Source organism: Oncorhynchus clarkii, chromosome 17 (genome assembly GCF_045791955.1).
Source record: "Oncorhynchus clarkii lewisi isolate Uvic-CL-2024 chromosome 17, UVic_Ocla_1.0, whole genome shotgun sequence".
Taxonomy (NCBI): domain Eukaryota; kingdom Metazoa; phylum Chordata; class Actinopteri; order Salmoniformes; family Salmonidae; genus Oncorhynchus; species Oncorhynchus clarkii.
The window spans coordinates 22,602,817-22,613,542 of record NC_092163.1 but is presented as its reverse complement, the minus strand read 5'-3'; the positions used below and the strand labels follow the sequence as shown (position 1 = coordinate 22,613,542).

General features: G+C 39.1%; 1 protein-coding gene across 1 annotated transcript; it reads right to left on the bottom strand.

Annotated features, from left to right (window-relative positions):
* Positions 1 to 230: 230 nt before the first annotated feature.
* Positions 231 to 7,082, bottom strand: LOC139370546 (3-oxo-5-alpha-steroid 4-dehydrogenase 2-like). The gene is made up of 5 exons (XM_071110107.1): positions 6,657 to 7,082; positions 4,171 to 4,334; positions 3,446 to 3,547; positions 2,222 to 2,372; positions 231 to 2,023 (listed from the first exon to the last, which is right to left on the bottom strand). Exons 1-5 carry the CDS (start codon positions 6,932 to 6,934, stop codon positions 1,957 to 1,959), a joined length of 762 nt encoding a protein of 253 aa, XP_070966208.1. The 5' UTR covers positions 6,935 to 7,082; the 3' UTR covers positions 231 to 1,956.
* Between the last annotated feature and the right edge of the window lie 3,644 nt (positions 7,083 to 10,726).

Sequence of the window (10,726 nt, the reverse complement as noted above, 5' to 3'; positions counted from 1 at the left end):
AATTAAACTATGAATTTCACAATAAGTCAAACTGCAGAGTAACTTGCTGACAGGTGTGCGGAGTATGAACATGTTTCACCCAGTGAAGATCAGGGCTGCATTTCAAGACACTTTACAGACAGACATCACATAATCGATTACATTTAAAATGTCAGTCATGAAAAGCAAACATTTGATTCTTTCCATTGAAACAAAATTTTAGATTATATTAAATTAGACCAAGGAGTGGGTTTAAGTACCATCGCAATTTAATGCAATATTATTTTATTTAACCTTTAACTAAGCAAGTCAATATTGGGACCTCCATTCTTAACATGTTCCATCTTCAACATCTTTAAAGCTGTTTTCACTTTATCGTGCTGACCCAAACTGTACTGTGCTGGTTCAGAGATTTTATTTTCACATGCTCCTTTCCAGCATGGTTCCAGAAAACGATGGTGAATGCGTAACCAGGCCAGCGCAACACAGCTCGGCTGGCTCAGTAAGGTGGAAAGAGTTTCATCTTTTCCGTCATCAGCACTGCTCTTTCTCCAGATCGGTGCCAATGAAGGAAATTAAAAAGCCACCTTGGATTGAAATATTAATGTGGCCAATGTCTGCTTTTAGTGGACTATCATGTTGTTGCGCTCTCTAAAACATGATACTCACATGAAAAAGCTTATACTGCCCTCTAGGGTTAGAATAAGAGGATTACAACTACTGTCATGTCATAACACGTACTTTTAAGCTTGTCTGTCAAGAACCTCAGTGATGCACTAGCTCGACTAGTTTCCGAGGGTGGCAATGTTTGCCATCTCTCTGGAACTTGATTGATGAATGTCACTGCGTAGCCAGATATTCAAGTTACATGCTTTCCAGTAAGCTGAGCCTTTGTCCCACCTAATGAAGGATGACATTGCCTTTGGACTTATCTAACCAAGCAAGCATGAAATTAAAAAGTGTAATCGCATATGCAGCAGTTATTAATCACATATTATTTGATAAACTGCATAAGAAAAACAAACAGACCAAGGTTTTTTTTCAGACCCAAGGTAAATAAGCAGAGATTTAATGAGCCTTTCCAAAAGTGAAGTAGCTCATCTGTCCACGAGATACCTTTTTGCACAAAGAAGAAAAGGCTGTCAGTCATCCCTTTCAACATAAAATATGTTATTCTTTCAAGACCTACCCACCACCCCCCTTTCTCTTCACCTTGAATTCTTTATCCTTCATTGAGCTTTGACCATGATAAATGCTGCCACATAATTCATTCCTCCCAAGTATTTTGGAGTATGGCATTACAGATATGTTGCTGCAAGGGTGGAATATGATAGCTCTGAGTACAATGAGATGATAGGTTCAATATGTCTAGTTACTGAAAGCTAAAGCTTGGTCAAATGGGCTCCACAGAAAAGAGCAATATAGGACAAGCGGCTTTGGAACCCTGACCTGTTCACCGGACGTGCTACCTGTACCAGACCTGCTGTTTTCAACTCTAGAGACAGCAGGAGCGGTAGAGATACTCTTAATGATCGGCTATGAAAAGCCAGCAGACATTTACTCCTGAGGTGCTGACTTGTTGCACCCTCGACAACTACTGTGATTATTATTATTTGACCATGCTGGTCATATATGAACATTTGAACATCTTGGCCATGTTCTGTTATAATCTCCACCCGGCACAGCCAGAAGAGGACTGACCACCCCTCATAGCCTGGTTCCTCTCTAGGTTTCTTCCTAGGTTTTGGGCTTTCTCTGGAGTTTTTCCTAGACACCGTGCTTCTACACCTGCATTGCTTGCTGTTTGGGGTTTTAGGCTGGGTTTCGGTACAGCACTTTGAGATATCAGCTGATGTAAGAAGGGCTATATAAATACATTTGATTTCAGAGTTCAGTAAATGCCAATATCATGGCTATGACTAATGATTTTAGCTAGGTCAGTCCATTTATTAAGGCTTCTCTGGTTTGCTGTTCTTCTTATAATATGAAAGGTATCACAGCTTTCCTCGACCGAGGGTAGTCTTCAAACTTCTCTTGATAGTACCTGAAAGAGAATACAGTGTCAGATTGAAGGAATCCTACTACCATGCTTTTCCATTGTAAAATGCCAACAAGACAGTCCGGGCTCATTGCTTTGCTGAAAGATCTATAGTTGTATCAATACCAGTGAACACGAGTGTATCAGTGTGAGTATGAACATGAAGAGATTACAGAAGGCTCTTGAGGTTGGAACTGTCAGTACCTGTGGTGGTGGTAGGCCCGCGGTCCAATCGAGCACATGGTGAAAAGGGCAAAGGAGAACGTCGTTAGGGACCACGTTGCTAGGGCATACCCGCACCACTCCAGAATCTCTCCAAAGAAGTTTGCTCCGGAGACATACTCAAACATTCCCCCTGGAATATAAAGTGTCAGACAGTTATTTCAGTATTGTAGTAATGAAGTAGGGTCTGTACACTCATACCGTAAAAGTAGTTCACAACATTTCAATCCCTGACCTTTTCAGACCCTACTTCACATCTGTTACATTTTTCTTGACCCAGCACCCCATGTCAAGGGATCCATTGTTTGAATATACTACTTGGACAGTTAATTCAACACGGAGGTGGGTGAAAACAGATCTGCTGTGGCCTTCTTTCCTGTTTCACTTTTCTCCAGCTTTTTCCGCATGGTTCTGATAATAGTTGCAAGATGTTCCTTTTGAACCTTTCCGTTAAGTAATGGCCCAGAAAGCTGGAATGTTTGCTTCCTGTGTCTGAAGTTTCTTGGCCAAACTTTGAATGCCTTGTGTACGTACGTTGCTCACAATCTTCTATGACCCTGGTGATTACATTAGCAATTAAAGGCCCAATGCAGAAGTTTCTGGGTAACAATTAAGTACCTTACTGTAATATACTTTTTAATAAAATGGGCAAAAACAGTTTTTTAGCAACAACAAAAAATCTGTCTCAATCTAGAATTTTGCCAGGACTGTCTGAGTGGGGAGGGGGAAACTGAAAACTAGCTGTTATTGGCAGAGAGATTTGGAACTCTGTTATTGGTGTATTAACCAATTTAGCACATGGTGACGTCACCATGGAAAGCCAATTATCAGGAAATAGTTGTTTTTTTCACACTTCACACTTTACAGTGTTAGTGTCATTAGCTGTTGTACAGTATGATAAACACAGAAAAAATGCATTTTGACTGCACTGGGCCTTTAAACATCTTTCGATCAGCACAGGCATAGATAGCCCTTAAAGCAAAAGGAAGTAGAGATAAATGCAAAAGGTCACATTGACACCAGAATGTTCTGAATATGCTCTGCTTGTTCTGTTTATCATCACATGGTTGTGTGGACAGTGGCTAAGTAAAGAGTACATAACATGGTTATTTGGCTAAAGATCCACGTTTTTGCTATTGTTTCACAAGACTGGAACATATGCCGAAACACTGCTGGACATCTGTTATCCAGAATTCCATCTTGTACCTTTTGGAATCTTGTAAACAACCTCTCCGGGTTTTCTCAAATTTAGAAGAATGTGGTCGCTGTGAATGTTGATGGCCATTCCCAGGAAAAACATCAGCAAACCTGAAAAAAACATTACAGGTGCTTATTGCAAACTAAATTCTAGTTCTTTAAAAAACTCAAATGGGTTTTAAAAGCTTTCATGCTGGCAGAAGCTTGTACAATGCAACCCCAAACTCAGACTGTCAACAAATCATTATTTCTATTCTTGTGGAAGAATATTGTCAAAATAGTCGTCCCATATCCTGCTGGGACCAAGAAATACATGTTTTGAAGAATCTAGCCTCAGTAAATGACCATTAAACACAGAACATTGACAAGGAGGAAGCAAATGCAAACTTGTTTCGTCACAGTTCCAGGCTGAAAGCCTCAAAGTTCTCTGGCCAGATTAGAGTCTCCCAGACTGCACGGCTGGTTTTCCTGTTGTGTGTTTTCCTAACCAATTACATGTTTTTTTAATGATCTCAGACTTAATCTACAGTAGCTCTAGCAGTTATCAAATGTTACCCTTTAAAGGTTGAAATTACATTACTTTGTAAATAAATCTATTGCATTTTATTTAGGGCTTCGACATAGGATACCAAATGACTGCCAAATGTCTGTGAACATCATCCAGGCACTGAAATATTCTGAATAAGGGCTGGGACTGCTAAACCATTTCCGCTTGGATCTCAGATCTCACTTACCGGTGCCTAGACGAATGTCGGTCTGCCACGTGTCATCGTACGTGGCACAGTGGAGCATGTAGTGGCCTTGGAGAAAACCGTTGACGGAACAGAAGACTAACGCAGAGAAGACAATGTAGAGAGGGGAAGGGCGGCCTTTGGTCAGCAAGGAGTAGATGAACGTTCTTGTAAAAAACAGAAAAATATTGATTAAAGAAATCAAGTCAAAGATGGGTTAATATAGCACTGCTGTGTACAAACTGTGAGTACCTGGAAGCCATGCAGGGCCGTGTTTCTTAACGTAGATAGAAATAGATTAGGTAGAACAAACATTCCCCTGTAACAAGTAGAATAAGGGATCACGTCATCTCTTCATTACATTTCTATCTGCAACGTTCGACAATCTGCAACTACAAAATTGTGCCCTATACTGATCGAGTGGGTACTGTTTAACGGTTCCCCTCCCTTCACCCTGAGCCTCTAGTCAATCTACATACATACTTCCCATTCCCTGTAACACTAGTAAATAGTGGAACAGGATTTTAGTTACATCCAAGGGCACTTCTGTTCTGACTTCTGCTCCTTCCTCTCCTGTTTTTTGAGTGAACTCCAGGTAAGGGCTTATGTGCTTGGTGGCTCATCTCAAAGCCCAGGGTCATGTTCAGTGGGGAAAGTAATATTGCAACATAACTCAAAAATATTGTTTCTTATTGGACAAGTTCAGGTATTACCTCCCTCTTTCGAAACATTTTCTCCATACTGGACATGACCCTGTTGAGTAAAGTTTGGTATGGCAGAAGATGGTGACTAACATACATTCATGTAGGTGTGCTGACCTGGTTTAAGGGCAGTTGTGAATTTGATGCACGTTCAATTCCCTACCATGTAAATATGTTCACACCCGGTCTCCGTTGATTGTTCTCCACAGGTTTTGACTATATAAGAGATCAGACAACAGTAGGATTTACTTACTAATGGCATTGCCTACTCCAGATGATTCATTTTTAAAATCATATGAGCAAAAAACATTTAATTTTATTTGGAATGCTAAGCCAGACTAAATTAAATGTGCCTATTTATATTTTACCTTTATTTAACCAGGCAAGTCAGTTAAGAACAAAGTCTTATTTTCAATGATGGCCTAGGAACAGTGTGTTAACTGCCTTGTTCAGGAAGAATGACAGATTTTTACCTTGTCAGCTCGGGGATTTGATCTTGCAACCTTTGGGTTACTAGTCCAACACTCTAACCAGTAGGCTTCCTGCCATGCCAGGCTAAAATGATAAAATATTAAAGCTTTAAACCTCTCACTAAAAGCTTCACTCATACATAAGGTATACTTAAACCCAAAATGGTTCTCCAGTAGATTATTAAGAAAAGTTCATCCTTTGTTCAAAAATGGCTTTTTTGCCTTCATATAGATTACAACTTCTCATTTCCGACTAATTGAAAATGAAATTTAGTTTAAAGTATTGCCCTTTCTGTCACGTATACTCCCTCCCCGGCCTCTAGGTCATCAGGCTGCTGATTATCCCGCACACCTGTCACCATCGTCTCGTGCACCTGCACCTTATGACACTCACCTAGACTTCCTCACCTCCTTGATTATCTTCCCGATATCTGTCATTCCCCTTGGTTCTTTCCTCAGGTGTTATTGACTCTGTTTTCATGTTGGTGCGTTGTTTGTGTTTTGTGTTAATTGTTTCTTTTATTTATTAAAACTCTCACTCCATGAACTTGCTTCTCGACTCTCAGCGCACTCGTTACACTCTTAAACAAGCCATACAAAGCTGGTTATAATTTCAGTTTTATCCTCCAGAAAAGATAGAACAAATAATACAACAAATGTTATGGTTAAACTCAAATATAATTAATGATTAATAAAAAAACATGATGGAATTTTTTTAACATTTTTACAATATTTATTAATTCTATTATGAATAGAAATGGAGGAGTTATGTCGCATATGCAGTTATCGAAAATAAATGGGAACATCTGCTCAATCCAAATTTACAAGGAGGCAAGTGGAAAAGGGAGAAGGAAGGGAACTTGTTTGCCTGCTGTATATTAAAGATACAAATTGTCCGAAAGGAACTGGCATAAATAGAAAAATATATAAATTTCATCTGAGGACAAAAAATGTGACAGCTGCCCTATACAGGCTGCAAAATAAATGGGAGGAGATTTTTGATGTACCAATTCCATGGCACATGGTTTATAAACTGCTACAAACAACTACACTTGACTCAACACTTAGTTTTTCAATTTAAAGTATACCAAATTCTTGCCACCAACCTTAGCCAAATACATTTAAACTCAGTTTTCACAATTCCTGACATTTAATCCCAGTAAACATTTCCTGTTTTAGGTCAGTTAGGATCAGCACTTTATTTTACAAATGTGAAATGTCAGAATAATAGTAGAGAGAATGATTTATTTCAGCTTTTATTTCTTTCATCACATTTGTATACTTACAGATCGGGGACCAATCTAATGTGTACACATACCTTTGGAAGTAGTGCAGACAGAAGGTCCAGAGAAGAAGGTCTTTGCCCAGGCTGGGCTGTGTGTCAGTGGAGAGCAGAAGGAGCATGGGCACCAGGAAAGAAGGCAGTTCCTGGAGGAACCAGGCCAGCTTGGCAGGACAGGTCCTCCCTGGGGTCCCATCCAAGGTCACGTAGCGTCCATACGGGGTCTGGGTCCTGGTCTGCTGAAGGAGATACGCCACTGCACCGACGATGAACCCCCAGCTGAGGAAGTGGATCACATTCTCCTTGCACTCCATTATTATCCCCCTCTCCTTATCTCCTTTCTTCTCCTTCTCTTCCTTCAGGTCCTCGTGTTCAGCAACGCTTCCACGGTCTCCACTCTGTCAAGATCGAGTAGCCTCCATCTGTGTATGCTGGTGTGAGACGTGTGTGAATGGGAGAGGCACACTTACTACTCCCAACTCCTCCCCTTTAAAACAACGGGAGTCTCTCATGTTTCAGTCACTGTTGAATCTGAGAAGGGTCATGATCTTGTTGCTTTATGTAAGTAGTTTGTATGTAACTTCTCTGCACTACTATTATTTGAGTGTGAAACATCACCAAGATTTTTTATTTTTTTTAAACCTAAGGAATTATTACGTTATATACATATTTTTTTGTAATTGTTTTTTTAAAGTAAAGGATAACTTACATGTACAATTGCAGAACAAATAGACCTAGACAAAATCATTAACAACATTGCCCTCCAGTCTTTGCCTATCACATATACCACTATACTGATGTTTTTCTAATCATGTGAAAATGATGAGTGATCAGAGTTGGCCCTTGGCGAATCAATCTCCTCAAGAATGTATAAAATCTGCCACGAGGCACTCTGTCTGGAAAGGGGTAAATTGTTTCAAAGGGAGATTGGTAGTCTTCCAATGTCAGTGACATTGTACTGTGAGAGAAGAGCAGGTTTTGGTACTCACGCATAACAGGGATTACATAATCAGATTACAAAAATGAAGTAACTGTAATCGGACCAAATTACTTTAAATAAATGGTTTAATCGGATAACAGTTACATTCTTAAAAACAGCTGATTACATTTTAGATTATTACTCCATATAATATCAAGATGCAAGTGTTTGCCTCAAACACACTAAAATGGCAGGTTTTCTGAAAGCTGTGCTGAGCCACACAGCCCGGGAATTTGATATTTTCGAATCTATTTGAAATCTCAAAAATGGCCAAATTTGCTCTCCTTGGTTGCTTTCCACTGAAATTATTTTTAAACCAAAAACGTCAGATCCCCACTTATGGAGAACTGAATCGTCCCACCTTTCATCAGGATCTTTGTGTGAAAAGGACAGTAGTCAACACAGCTCCATCCAGTTCATATCTCATGCACTGGGATGACACACATGTCAGATCAAATCAAATTGTATTTGTCACATGCGCCAAACACAACAGGTGTTGATCTTACCGTGAAATGCTTACTTACATGCCCTTAACCAACAATGCAGTGCAAGAAAGAGTTAAGAAAATATTTACTAAATAAACTACAGTAAAAAATAATACAAACTAACACAATAAAATAACAATAACAAGGCTATATACCGGGTGTACCGGTACCGAGTCAATGTGTGTTTGGACCATGATAGTTCGTTGGTGATGTGGACACCAAGGACCTTGAAACTCGACTTACTCAGCTAAATCTTTATTTTCCTTGAAAATGTGTACACTAAAACCTACCTGACTGTTTTTGCAGAGAGATATACACTACCGTTCAAAAGTTTGGGGTCACTTAGAAATGTCCTTGTTTTTGAAAGAAAAGCACATTTTTTGTCCATTAAAATAACATCAATTTGATCAGAAATACAGTGTAGACATTGTTGATGTTGTTAATGACAATTTATTTATTTTACCTTTATTTAACTAGGCAAGTCAGTTAAGAACGAATTCTTATTTTCAATGACGGCCTAGGAACAGTGGGTTAACTGCCTGTTCAGGGGCAGAACGACAGATTTGTACCTTGTCAGCTCGGGGTTTGAACTTGCAACCTTCCGGTTACTAGTCCGGTTACTAGTCCAACACTCTAACCACTAGGCTACCCTGTCGCCCCTATTGTAGCTGGAAACGGATTTCTTTTATGGAATATCTAGAGAGGCCCATTATCAGTAACCATCACTCCTGTGTTCCAATGGCACATTGTGTTAGGTAATTGATCATTAGAAAACCCTTTTACAATTATGTTAGCACAGTGTCGTGGAGAATCGTTTCAAAATATAACACTTACAAGAACTTGTGAGTTCAATATAGGCTTTTAATACAAACATATCAGAAGCCTAGATGGTCCGCGGAACACACACTTTCCCAGAGCACTGGCTCTGTATTTATACACACACAGCATATGAGTCAATTCCACACGTTAATGAAGTTACTTCCCTCAGGTCATCTGCCACCATTATCTTTCAATCCAGGCTTCCTGCTTGTTCATGCCCAATAATGCCTGTATCCGCTCTTGATTAGATTACAATGGTGGCAGGACCCTTTCATGTCCTAAGAATGATACAGTGGGGCAAAAAAGGACGCATGGTGTGAAATCTCTTCAGATTACCTCAACAAATTGACAACTAGAATGCCACAATTATTATTTCAATTAAAAATCATTATTTATAACCTTGTCAATCTCTTGACTATATTTCATATTCATTTTGCTACTCATTTCATGTATGTTTTCATGGAAACAAGGACATTTCTAAGTGACCCCAAACTTTGGAACGGTAGTGTACGTGTTTTTGCCATTGTATTTACACAATTGAACATCCAAATCATGAAATAATCTCTTGGATTCATTGCATATTTTGTTATTGAAGTCTTTATCATACCAGACAGTTATGTTAGGGTGAGTCAGACATGCAAATGACCATTTCCTCTTTTACTGGCCAGCTCGGTGTAGTAGGCATATTATTGCACATCAGATAATGAGGGTTGGGAATAGGGTTGCACATTTTGGGGAATATTCAGAGGTGGAAACATTCTGTGGGAATTAATGGGAATATGTGGGAATTAATGGAACTATTTGCAAATGAATATTAATACCATTTAAATGTAGATGTTTTTTGCATTGGATATACTGTATATATTTTTAAAATTAAACATGTATAGAAACAGGTGAATTAACACTCCTCAGTTAGCAGGCTCAAGCAAGCAAAAAACCCACATGGTAGTAAAAACTAACCAGCAGAAATTTTAACAAGTTAGAAATGATTTAAACCCACTTTGCTGTATGCTATTATTTGCTAGTTAACAAAAAATAATGTATGTCATATAAAATATATTCACCCCACCCAGTATTGTAATCAAATCTTACCAGAAAGCATGTAGTCCTTGGCTCAGACAGTGTAATAGTGTGGGCTCAATAGCATCTCATTAGTGTGTAAGATCTTGAGAGTCAGCTGTGCATGTGATGGAAGAATGCACTGTGCATGCAGAGGGTTGCAATTCCATTAAATTGGGGATAGTTTAACCAAAATATGCCACAAGACCTAGAAATTATTTGTGTATCCCACCAAAAAAAAGGTTTACTGTTATAAGCTAACATTTTTGATGAATGTAAGCAAAATTCTCCAAATTCCCAGTCTTAACTTCCCATGGAAAATGTCTGACCCTTTGCAACCCTAGTTGGGAATGCTTTCCCTGGAACTTGACAGTGAATCTGACCTTTTAGCCGGTATGCCATTTAATCAAGAAGATGCAGCAGACAGGTAAGTCAGCACTTGCCCGAAGATGCTGTGGAGTTGGGAGAGCAGTTAGAGAGGAAACTGATTGGTCTGCAGCATAAACTGAGGAGGCAGGTGCTGTCTAACCAATGAAGTAATCCACTAAATTGTTCCACATTTCTTAACTGTTTTGAATGATTTAATGTTTCAAAGACATACAGTGCCTAAAGAAAGTCTCTTGAACTTTTACATTTTGTGTCAGTGCCCCAGAGTTTCATTCATCCCCCCACACGTATCTACACACCACACTCCACACTTTTAAGGAGAATTTGTTTTTATTCTGAAAAAAAAATGATATATAAAAAATACAAAACTGAAGTAT